Source organism: Cibotium barometz, chromosome 3 (genome assembly GCF_041138505.1).
Source record: "Cibotium barometz isolate CiBa-2024 chromosome 3, ASM4113850v1, whole genome shotgun sequence".
Lineage (NCBI taxonomy): Eukaryota > Viridiplantae > Streptophyta > Polypodiopsida > Cyatheales > Cibotiaceae > Cibotium > Cibotium barometz.
This window is the reverse complement of record NC_141048.1, coordinates 41577013-41589484: the sequence shown is the minus strand read 5'-3', so window position 1 is coordinate 41589484 and position 12472 is coordinate 41577013. Positions and strand designations below refer to the sequence as shown.

Here is a 12472-nt window from a genome sequence, read left to right as displayed (position 1 = left end):
GACCTTGCTGATTTCATCATTGTTGGGGTTCCACGCACGGAAGTAGAGGAAGGGGAGTTACCGTCAACCCGAAAGGACCGGGAGGCACAGGCACAGTTGTGGGATCGTGTCAATGCCAGGGTCCGTTCATTTATCTTCCTCAACTACACACCGCAGGTAATCAATCATGTAAAGCATATGACGCTAGCCAGAGGTATATGGCAGCATTTGGCTTCTCTTTACAACAGGGTATCACCCATGAAGAGGAGTTCCTTGGAAGTACCGATGCAGGTTATGAGCCCTGCAAAGTTGTCGACGATGTGGGAGCATATTAACAAGCTGCAGGCTCTTCAGCAGGAAGTTCTCCAGGCTGGGAAGGAGATATCATCAGAGGACATGGCCATAACGTTGCTGTCGCATTTGCCCTCTCAGTACTCAGCATTTTACTCGTCTTTGATTACTAGTGGCAGGCTCAGCACCATTACTTGGGAGGAGCTTGTGCCCATGGTCTTGGACCAGGAGGAAAGATTCTCAAACCCTCCTCAGGGTGGAGGTTCGGAGGCCTTAATTGGCCAACAGTCGAAAGGCAGTAACAAGGGCAAAGGGAAGGCTTCAACGGAGAAGTCTTCTGAGCAGAAGTTCGACGCTGACCGCGAGAAACTAAAGGTAGGGAGGACCTGTAATGATTGTGGTGAGAAAGGCCACTATTGGAGGCAGTGTCCCAAGCGGAAGATGGAGAAGGGTGAAGATTCCTCAGCAGCAATTATGAAGACTCCGGCTTTTGTGCACTTGGAGGTGATGGACATCGATGTTTCATTTTCTTCAGGCAGGGAGGAGGTTGGAGGACTCTCCGCAAACAGATACTCGGGAGTGGATTCTACTCAGTGGTGCTTCCAGGCACATGACTCTTCCCGTTTGGCTTTACAGGATTTCTGTAGGTATTCTGGTCACATTCTTACTCGGGATACATCCACTATCCGAGTTCACAGTGAGGGCAGGTTGGAGATAGTTCCTGATGGCAAAGGGGGGAAGCATTCCTCCCAGGTGTTGTATGTTCCGTCACTTGGTTTTCATCTGTTGTCCGTGTATCAGGTTTGCAAGACTGGCGTACGGGTGGAGTTTGATGAGCATTTTGTTGCTCTCCGAGACAAAGCAACAGGCCAGGTAGTTTGGGAAGGCGGAGTGGAGAATGGAGGTTACAAGCTTTCAGCACTCTCTCTCCTAGGTCCTCAGGTTTGTGATGAGTGGCAGTCTGGTAATGGCCACTTAAGTGTGGATACGCTGCAGGTGTAGGCTCTCTGGGACCAGATGGAGGATAGCTTGCCAGTTGATGGCAGCAATTGGCAGGAACTTTCCAGTACTGATGTTGGTGGTTCTTGCGTTCGTCAGTCAGAAGAAACTGAACAGGTAACTTATGCTCTGATGTCTCGTAGTATTCGGGACAAAGAAACTCTTGTAGATGAGGATGTTCTTTCCATGGGGACCTCTTGGAAAGCTAGGTTGGTGGCAGTTGATTACTTGCAGAAGGAGGTGGATGTTGCGCACTCTCCAGGCTTTGTGGTTCCAGATTTAGAGGGGGTGGTTGACAGGTTTCAGAAGGCCTTGCGTGGTCTTTAGTAGGTTTCCAGGATTTGGCTTTCCACCGTAACAGGTGTGGATCCTTGTGAGCAGTGATGTCTCTTTGACTCGAAAGCAGAATGGATCATTGATTTGGTTGATGGATACAGATTGGACGGGAGCTTCCTGATGAGGCAATTGAGCTCATGGTTGCAGATGACTCTTTGGGAGGCAGGATTGCATATCTTGTGGTTTCTGCAGCATGCGAAGGATCATGGACTCTTTTACACACGAGGGGGATTGATGGATGGAGTCCGACTCCACGGTTGGAGTGACTCAGATTGGGGAGGAGATCCAGACACGAGGAGATCTCCTTCAGGCCCAGGAGCAGTTCTACGGAGCAGTAAGAGGCAGTCATCTTTTGCCTTGTCGTCGACAGAGGCAGAGTACCGGGCTGCTTGTGATGCTTCTTGTGAGGTGGTGAGGTTGGAGAGGTTGCATGGCAGGATTGGGCTTCCACACTCGAGGAACCCACGGTCATACAGAGGCACTTTGTTTGTGAACAGATCGTTGCTGATGACATCTTGCTAGAGTTCTGTTCGACGGAGGACAGTACGGTGGACCTCTTCACGAAGTCGCTATCTCAAGCTTTGCTCAGGCGGCACCCCAGCTCCCTGTGGTTGGTTTCACAGCCAGGAGCTGAGAGGGGGTGTCAGAAGTCATCTCCTGCCTCTATGTAGACACTAGGGCCTTTGTTGTGGGTGTGCCCGCCCTTGTAGGTGTTGTTCTCATTTTTCCTCACTCCCCGTATTTTTCCCCCATTTTTTCCCATTTTTCTGTGGCTTGGGTGGCAGCCCTGAGATGGCAGGATGTCTTTATCTTGGCCGACTGTACGTGCAGTACCCGACTTCAGTTCTGGTGCAGGCCGACTGTGGTACAGGTCGTGGACACCCTGATGTTGCTGGCCGACTGTTCATTTCTGGCCGACTGGGTATTTTTATACTGGTCATGGAGATGTAGGTCCTATCGGCTGTCCTACAGCAGGCCGACTGCTGTTTGGGGGCCATATAAAATGGCCCCACAGCCCCTTGCCACTTTGTATCATTATTCGGGATCTTCTTTGTGTATATAGAGTAGAGTTACATGCCTCTCTCTCCATTGCTGTCTATTTTCTGCACTTGCTCTTGTGTTTCCAGATTTAGTCATCATCTCTCTTGTATCTCATTCTAGAATGGATCTTGGAAACAGCTTCTTAATCTCACAAAATCTTCTCGACAAAAATCACATACTTGTCCCCCAACCATTGGAATGGGTAGAATCAGATTTCAATTTGATCAATTCCATGAATCTTAAAACTGATTAAAAAACTCTGCTTCCTCTGCCTGTTCTCCTTCTTTAGGAATGACGCATGAACATAGAAAAAAGAGCTATCTTCATATGCAAATCTGAAAATGATAGCAACAAAAAAGCTTCATACCTCGATGATAGTCGCATGCAAAGAAACATTTGAGTGGCTTTGATATCCACTTAAATTGCTCTTTGATCTCCTGAGCGTCTTTTGCAAGACACATATAACAAAGAACATATAAATGATGGTGCTGGTGCCTTACCTCCCAACTATAGCTCCCTGAGCTATGAGCCTAGACCAACACCAAGGCCTCGCTCATCATCTAGCCATGGTGTCCTATACCACTGTAGATGTCACATGCACACCTTAATCCAGTGCCACGTAAACGTGATTATTCCTTGCAACTACCTTAGAGGCAAAGTTAGAGGCCGCATGTGGGCAGTTGTCCTGGGTACTTCTGGGCATTTGTAGGGTTGTTAAAACTGCTCCGAACTGCCCATATACGGCCTCTAACTTTGCCTCTAAGGCGACTGCAAGGAATAATCATTTCTATGTGGCACAAGATTTAGGTGTCCATGGACAATAGCCCACCTTTCTGAGGTGTGCATGTAGAGCTCAAGGCCTAGGCCTTGCCTGGGTCTCGAATCTCGATCCCTTGATGAGGGACGTGCACATATGAGTCAATAACGCACTTGATTAGGCTTGGGGCTGATGATATTATAGCTAAATGTAGGCTTTTAATTAATCCACGCCAATAAGCCCGCATTATTCCATGTGTGTCCCTTCTTGCGTTGCTCCAGGTATAATCCTAGCCTTAGATTACACGTTAGCCATTACGTCCAATTGGGCCTATAATAGCCCTCCTGAAGTGCATCACTCAGTAGAGGGAACCAAACCAACCTTGAAGAGGCATTGGAATTGCGGTGGTATCTCATAGTAAACTGGGCATGTGAGTAGGTAGTGCTTCTTTTTCTCTATCTCCATAGTAGTGCATAAACTACATATTCTCTCCTCTCGATCCCAACAAAGGATGCTCTCAGATCTCTTTGACTCAATTGGAAAGTGGTGGGAAGACATTGAGCTAACCAATGTCAATCTTCATAGTCATAGCATGGTAGACATGGGGCATCACACGTGAGAGGGAACCAAACTCATCTGTGAAGAGGCAATGGAATTGCGTCTCTATCTCATAGTAGCATCTAAACAATTAGTGCTTCTTTTTCTCTATCTCCCTAGTCGTGCATAGTCTACATATTCTCTCCTCAGCCTTGGGGATGCCCTCAGATCTCCTTGACTTTGGAAGAAGGCGGTAGAACGACACACAGAGCTGACCAATGGCAATCCTCATAGCATGGGACATGTGTTAGTAGAGTATCCGGGTTTGTCAATTAATTCATCCTCCGTAACCCTCAAAAAGTGCTCTTTGTAGAATTAGAGCTTGGTGAGGAGGTTTGGGGGTGTCATCCATGTCCGACTTATGTGAAGTTGGGTCAAGTCGAGTCTGATAGTGTGATTGATTTCTTGTTGGGAGAGATCGAAGAAAGGGGAATCCATACTCTACTCAAAGGGGAGGGAGGAGGGGAGGCGGTCCACTTGGAGGCCATGCATATCAAACCATGTAGTAGCGTGCGAGTACCAAAAAATCTGCTATGCCCATCTTGTGCAAGCTGCCTAGAAGACTCCATGAGTCCATTGCTAACCTCGTGTTACGGGACCAATTGGTCATAATGGTTGGCGTGCAATATGAGGCTACTAGGTTTGTACCTAGGGTGGCCCGAAAGGGATGCACATGGAATAAGTGGCTTATGGGTGCTTATAGGCATGGGTTGATGTGTAAGCATATTTATAACTATAAGTATCAATAAGTGTGCCTTCTTGCTTTATTTTTAGCCCCAAGCCTATATAAGTGAGTAATTGGCTCATAAGTGCACCTCTCTCGAAGGGGGATTGATAACCAAGCAAGGCCTAGACCTTGGGCTCTAGCCATACACCTCGGAGGAGTGGGCTACAATGGTATGGGATGCTATGGCTAGGCAAGGGGCGAGGTCAAGCTGTTGGTCTAGCCTCATACCTTGGGGGTGCTCCACGGGAGCTGTGGTTGGGAGGTGAGCCGTTAGTACCATTATCATGTATTTGTTTGTGTGTTTGTATGCAAAGGATGCTTGAGAGGTCAAGTGGCAGTTTCAATTGGTATTAGAGCCACTCGATCATCGTCTTGCGAGCAAGCTTCATCTTTAGTTTGTATGTTTTCTTGCTTTTGATAAGTTTGCGTAGAAGTGTCATGTGCATGCACATGTACATGCTAATCCCAGGGGCTTATCCTTGAAAGGCAACACATAAAGATCATATTAGAACTCGATATAGGAGCTCTGCAGCTTTATTGGCATGGAAAAGTGTGGTGGAAGGACCAGGAAAGCTGTCAGCTAGCACTGAAGGGGTTTATTCCTGTTGGTTGCACCAAGATCGATTTATGGGTCCAAGGACCTGGCCGACAAGTCCACCCATGTTCCCAAGGCCTATTTAAGTCAATCGCGTAGCTCATTAGACTCATTCAGCCTCCCATGGGCTGAGTCATAGAATAGGGTTTAGACTAGGTGATTTACCACCTTTTGCCAAGGGCTAGCCAAGAATGTACCCTTTTTGTACTAAAGAATATACTGAAACTCAGCTATCTCTCTCTTCTCTCCATCTCTCTTGCTTGCATTTTGCATCAGGTTGTTCCAGGATGGTGTTTAGGGCTGAAAGAAGACTCCTAGAGCTTTCCACATGTGACATTGGAATCAGAGTCTGAGGCCCAGCAAGGCCAAACATTGATTAAGTCTGAGATGAAGGTGCACAGTCCAAGGAGAGGAACATAAGACATGGAACAAGTTCCCAAGAGGTTTGTGACAACTCCCTACAGGAGGCCTACAGATCGGAAGACAATATTTAGAACACTTATCTTAACTGAAAGTTAACAATGGAAACAACATCAGCAACATAAATTACTGTAAATACCAAAAATACACATGACACTAGCACTGGTGTCGGAAAGGGCTGCCTACATTTTGTATTTCTTGGAGTATTTATATGTACAAGTGTCACGGGCCTGATAGGCCAGATTTCTCCACCAGGGAGTGAATACAACTCAAACAAAATTGGTTCAAGTTGATGAAGATGTGTTGGTCGGAGAAGTCTCAAATCACAGGCTCATTCCCACCTTCACTGGGTGCACACCTGCCTTTCACTGGTCTTCCGGGACCGTGCACCAACATGCACGCCCGTACTAACACAAGCCAAGGGGTACACTACGGAGGGAACATGGCCTGGTTCTCCCCAATAAGCTTTGCTCCCAAATTCCCTAGTGTGTCTAACCTTCACTGGCTCTCAGAGGTGTGGTTAGCACCACCACACATGGAAAAATACTAACCACACCAGGAAGAACTTCCTGAGCATGGTCAGCATATACATGCTTCGTTCCTGCTCTACACAAAACTTCAAGAATTCTTTGAATTTAAATTAACAAATTTCAGATTTACACAAATGAGAAAACATGAGGGCACCTGGTACAACAAGTACAATCTGGTACGGTAGGTACTAGTCAGTAAATACAGTCCAAATTCAGCCGGTACAATCCAGATTCAGCACGTGTGAAACTCAGTAGCAGGTACAATCAGATTTCAGCAAGTACAATTCAGATTCAGTACACGTGTGGAATTCAGCAACAACAGGTACAATCCAGCAGGTACATGCAAGTACAGTCCACGTGGGCAGCAAGTACAGTCTGGTTTTCGCACGTGTGGGTTCTCAGCAGGTACAGTCCATGTGGGAGCAGGCGATGAAGAAAAATGTAGCAATTCAGCCCTTGAAGAGATAGGCGATGGAGAGAATGAGGGAGAATAGCAGGTGATGAGAAGAGAAGTGCAGCCAGCTTTCCCATGTGTGAATGATTACTATAATAACTCATGCAAGAGTTTATCCAAAGGTTTTCAAAAGGGTACACGATATTAAAAGGGTATTTAAAATGCTCATGGGCATCCTAATGTGATAATGTCCAACCCCTAATTTAAATGTGTGCGAACACATGGGCTTATAAATATTAAAGTTGGTCATAACTTATAAATTTTACATTTTAAAAAGGAAAAAATGGTAATACTTACCACTTGTTCACACGCCACACCAACGAGTCAGCAAACAGCACTCCACGGTACACTGGGGGTGTCCCCGTCCTGTGTACTGGCACGGCATAACAGGCAGACACACGCAAACAAGTCATGCAAAAATAAACTTATGCATGCAGGCGTAAATGCATGTGCACATGTAATGGACGAAATCTCCCTTTCATGAAACTTGTACAAGGAGTTCCTGTCGGGCACAAAACTGGCGCGACAGAAATATAAAAAATATGTCCTGGTCTTCCTATGGAGTGACAGTCCCATAGAAGAGACACCATCTTAGCCATACATGGGTGGCACCAACAAGCTCCTGTCCATACAGTACGAAGCAGGTCAAACACGGGTGGCACGAAACTGATTCCCGTCCATGTGACACAGCACTGGTCACACACGGGTGGCACTAATCTGGCTCCTGTCTATGTGACACCAAAAGAGTGGCCCTTTCACATGGGACACTGGCTTGACCCCATGTGAACATGACACAAATCTGGCCGCTCTATGGAGTGACAGTCCCATAGAAGTGGCTCCAGAAATGGAGATGGACCAAATGATAACAAGGTTGGTTGGTGGTATTCCACAAGACCCAAGGGGAATGGTGGTCCTGTGAGTTGGGTGCCACTTGGGGCATACTAGGAAAGGCTTTCGGCAATGGTTCCAAGGGAGGATGATTCTCCAAGGGGTGGAGTAAGAGTGCCAGACTCAATACTCAGGAACAGAAGACCATAGAAAGTGTTTAGGGATAGGGCATGAAGGGATAGGGGACATGATGGAATAGATGCATAGGTCTTCATCATATTTGGAGACCGGGCAGGGTTTTCAGTGAAAAGGTTGCTAGGAAGGGAAGGATAACAGGTTTGGAACTCCAGGAATAGACATTGGGATGATGACAATCATCCAAGAATAGAATTTGGAATCCCGTCATCAAGTTTAGCAGAGGGGGATATCATGTGCATGCACATGTACATGCTAATCCCAGGGGCTGATCCTTGAAGAGCAACACATAAAGATCAGATTAGAACTAGATACAGGAGCTCTGCAACTTTATTGGCATGGAAAAGTGTGGTGGAAGGACCAGGAAGGCTGTCGGCTAGTCTTGAAGGGGTTTATTCCTGTTGGCTGCAGCAAGATTGATTTATGGGTCCAAGGACCTGGCCGACAGCAGGTCAGCCAGTCCATCCCATGTTCGGCCAGCAGGTCCGCCAGCAGATCCCATGTTTCCAAGGCCTATTTAAGGCAATCGCTTAGCTCATTGACTCATTCAGCCTCCCATGGGCTGATTCATAGAATAGGGTTTAGACTAGGTGATTTACCACCTTTTGAGGGGCAGCCAAGAGCTAGCCAAGAATTTGTACTAAAGAATATACTGAAACTCAGCTCTCTCTCTCTCTCTCTCTCTTTCTCTCTCCTCTCCATCTCTCTTGCTTGCGTTTGCATCAGATTGTTCCAGGATGGTGTTTAGGGCTGAAAGAAGACTCCTAGAGTGTCCGCATGTGACAAGAAGACCTTGCTTTTAGGCTGACTGTGAATTGCTCTTTGATGAGGGGTAAAAGGCAACGTTTTTTTGGAAAGTGACGAAGGCTTCGCTAGAGAACAAAGACGGGGACTGTCTGTTGGCAAGTTTCTTCAATCGAGCACCAAATTCTGTCATCCCTTTCCATACGTTGTCTCCTAAATTGGGTACTATAAAAGTTGGTGCTTTCTTTTTGAGACCGCTTTCAAAAGCAGGGAAATTTGTAAAGCTTTAAGGAATTAAGAATTGGAGAAATTATAAGCAAGATTGATGGAAAAAAAGGACTTCTTCTCTTCTCTTCTCTCTTTGGGCTTTATATAGACCAACTACCATCACTTCTACAGTTGGAGAAGCTGGATCTCTTGCTATGTGCTGTTCTATGACATGATGTTCAAGAGACTTTGCTGGCATGCTTAGACATATTGTGGTCTTGGATTCATTTTACTTATGGCATCATAGATACTATTTTGTGTAGAGCATGAAGTATACGTAGTCTCATATATTTGCGAGCTGAATCTATTGCATCAGTGTCCTTGCTGTGGCTTTTGTATATGCTGCACTTTTCATAATGGGAAGAAATTGGTTGAGTACAATTTTGAGAGGTAAATTTTTTTTTTCATGGTTGATGTGTTCCTATTCTCAAGAGCCATAGAGAGTCATGATCTAAGCCAATTTTTTTGGAATGATGTATGTCTCGATCTTTTGTGCAAGTGTGGGTGGAATTAAGTCTCATTCACTCAAGGTGGTGCATGTCCTGGTGGGACTATATTGACAAAATAGGAGATTCTTCTCGATGTAGTCAACCTACTGTAGCATGAAGAGAGGTTTAGAAACATAGTTGCGAGGAGTTGCCTCAAATATGCTTCTGAAACATTTTGTAAGTTTCAAACCTGTATGGACTGTTATGTAAGCCTTTGCTTATTTTGGTGAGGGGCGTATTGGCCCAGTAGGATTCTTGAATCTCACAACAGGTTGTACACACCAGAGAAGACCTTGGGAAGTCAGGATGTGCACACCAGAGGACACGTCAGAGAAGAACGTAGGAAGTCATGGCAGGTTATAAACATCACCTTGGGAAGTCATGAAAGGTTGTATACCTGATAGAAGACCCTGGGAAGTCAGGCATGTGATGGAGGAAGGTTGCAGAGCGAAATCAGCAACAACATTGTAGAAATGTGATGCGCGTCCTCTGGATTGATGCTTCAAAAAAATAACATGCCTAGGTCTTTGGATCTGTTTTACATGAAAAAATGCGATCCGACAACAGAAACGCTTTGTGGTTTCAAGCCCCATTGTGCAGCTCAATAAGTTTCCATAAGTCAAAAGAGTTGTAAAACATTCCGTAAACAGGAGAGGGAGGTAGGAGTACAGAGTATATGTCATGTTACGTGTGGTTATATGCATTAACTCCATCATTTTAGAGGAGTGGAAGCAATGAAGTAGTTTTTCAGGGCATCCTAGCCGAAGGAGAGTGTTGTCCCTTTTTTAGTGGGGTAGAGGGACGGGGGTCACTGGCTGGAGGGGTATTTTTGAGAAGCATAAAGAGCTCAGAAGGCTGAATACTTTAGACCTTTAAAATCTTTTTGAAAACTGTTTAATACAACGTTTTTTGTCATCAATGGTTTGGGAAACACCGTTACATTTTTTTATCTTCATTGTCTCCAACTTGCAATTGAAAGTAGTTGCTTCAACAACCTTGCAAACTTAACTGATGTTTTGTCTTTTACTGTTTGAAGGTCAAGGGAAAAACCTTGTGAAAGGGGATAATGACATTCAAGTTTGTGCCGCATTGGAATTAGAGGTTAAAAAGTCTTTCTCCTAAAAAAGGTCTGCTTGTGATGCAGGTAGAGCTCAGGGATGTACAAAGTGGCCTCAAGTCGAGTGAAAGGTTTCGCACATCTGAGGCCATTGAAAGTATGCTAGACTAACATCTGATTATATGTGTCAGATTATATGCTTTGCCTTCAAAAATGATTTATCTATGAAGTGAATTGATCAGTTAAGGGTATAAGTCTTAAAGTGAAACATACCACTAAGGAAAGGAGTGCTTCTGCATGCAAAATGTGTTGAGGAGTGGCATTATCGATCGATAGATTGCTAGATGATGCCCTCTTCTTTTGCGAAGGTCCATGTGGCAATTACTGTGTTTTTGCTACTGCATTAGAGCCATACCAATACCCTAAAACTAAGGAGGTGTCACACCTGCATCCTACGCTTGGATGCCTTGTGGACATGATTGTACAGACAAGTGCAAAACCTAAGGCTGAACAACATGCATTTTCATTGTGAGCCCTTCTGAGGGACAAGTTATGGGCATACTGCCAAGGGTGGTCAGTCTAGTCGTGCAAGTCCGGCATTGTTGTATTGGGCTTGTCTGGCACCAAACTTGTAACCCACTGGCAGTAGAAAATGATGTACAGGGTGCCGGGACACTTATTAGATGCATCTCGGCTGTTCTGGGCCTGCGAATCCTTTTGAAAGAGAGGAATTCTCATTTTGCAGGAGTAGATGGTGCAACTACATTTATTGGGAAAACTTTATCCCATGTGATGATTCCCCCAAACCCTTTGACTGTACCTTGGTCAAAGTCTAGAGGGCTAGGTATGAGTATTGGCTATGTGTGAACCTACATGTCCCATGACAGCTCTCAAACCAGCCCATGGGCGGCCAGCTTAGGCTCTTATATGTGTAGGCAATGGGGCATGGGTAGGGCGTCTAGTAGGCAGCCTAACCAAGGCTGCCAAAAGCCCACGACCACCCCCATGGGCTAGTTGGCCAGGCCAGCCAGCCCTACATGCCTAGTTGGCCTGCTTGACTGAGGCCTCAGACACCTATTTATAAAGGGTTGATGGGGCTAGGCAAATTATCTTTCATTCTTGCATATTTGGTGCTCTTTCAGGCAGTTCACCAATAGCTCGATTAGAAGCTAGCCCCTCACCCCTTAGATTGAGGCTGTGAGAGAGAGAGAGAGAGTGGCAGCGTCCCTTCGGGAACATCTGATAAAATTGGAACGATACAGAGAAGATTTGCATGGCCCCTGTGCAAGGATGACACACAAATTGAGAAAAGAGAGAGTGGCAACACACACAAGATATGGTCTGTAGAGATTTTTGGGCTCGCCTTTCTCTAGAGAGAAGCCGAGCGATGCCCTCCAAGCCCTACCTCCTCCCGGCAGATGCCCCGGAGTGGACGGGCTCCGAGTTTCCCTCTTCCTTCGTCATTGGGACCTCATGGAGAATGGCTTCCGGGCCACCTTCAATGAGATCTTGGCCACTGGTCTCATGTCGGAGGGGCTCTCAGAGGGGTACGTTCACTTGATCCCCAATGAGGGTGGTGACTGTTTGGAGATGACAGTGGTGCCCCATCACCCTCGTTGGTAGTGCCTACAAAATCCTCACCAAAGCCATCAGCCATTGCGCGCAGCCTCACCTCCCAGATTTGATTCTGTCACGTGCATCCTGCACTGGGGTACACAGTGACACACTGGCATGATCATCAGTGCAGCAGTTGTACAGAAGTAGAACCTTTTTTCTAGGATTATTTGTCGTACGCCGTGACCCCATTGTGAGCCCTCAGTCCAGGGACAGTCAGGCACGAGCTACGTAGGTCAGTCTCTGAGCTTTAGAGGTCAGTTAGATGTCAATCCTCTTAACCCACTTGGAGAAAGCATCATTCAGAAGCTTGTAATGTCAGCTCTAGCATTAGGTCAAGCATTAGCAGGCATGTAGAAGTCTTTAGGTACGTCGATCGGCTTATTTGGCCTGTCCAAGGGCTAAGCTTAGCCCTGGACAACCTCAGTGACCAGTCAACCAGCATTGGAGTTGGTCTATACCCAGTCGGCCAGCATCTACTGCAGGCTGACAACATGTGGGGTATAATACTCCAGTCGGCTAGGTCATAACAGGTCGGACAGCATAATAATCA

The 12472-nt window shown here is 46.1% G+C and overlaps 1 protein-coding gene and 1 non-coding gene across 3 annotated transcripts in view; both read left to right on the top strand.

Annotated features, from left to right (window-relative positions):
- The window catches only part of LOC147640074 (elongation factor P (EF-P) family protein), a 127558-nt gene that overhangs the window by 34274 nt on the left and 80812 nt on the right, over nucleotides 1–12472 (top strand). For both annotated transcript variants that reach the window (XM_086776784.1, XM_086776780.1), the window contains one exon: nucleotides 10393–10462. In XM_086776784.1, coding sequence (XP_086632910.1) covers nucleotides 10393–10462 — 70 coding nt within the window. The remainder of the gene's footprint in view (nucleotides 1–10392; nucleotides 10463–12472) is intronic.
- On the top strand, nucleotides 11529–11631 carry LOC147640075 (U6 spliceosomal RNA). The gene has a single exon (XR_015263310.1). It is a non-coding gene; the product is annotated as a U6 spliceosomal RNA (small nuclear RNA).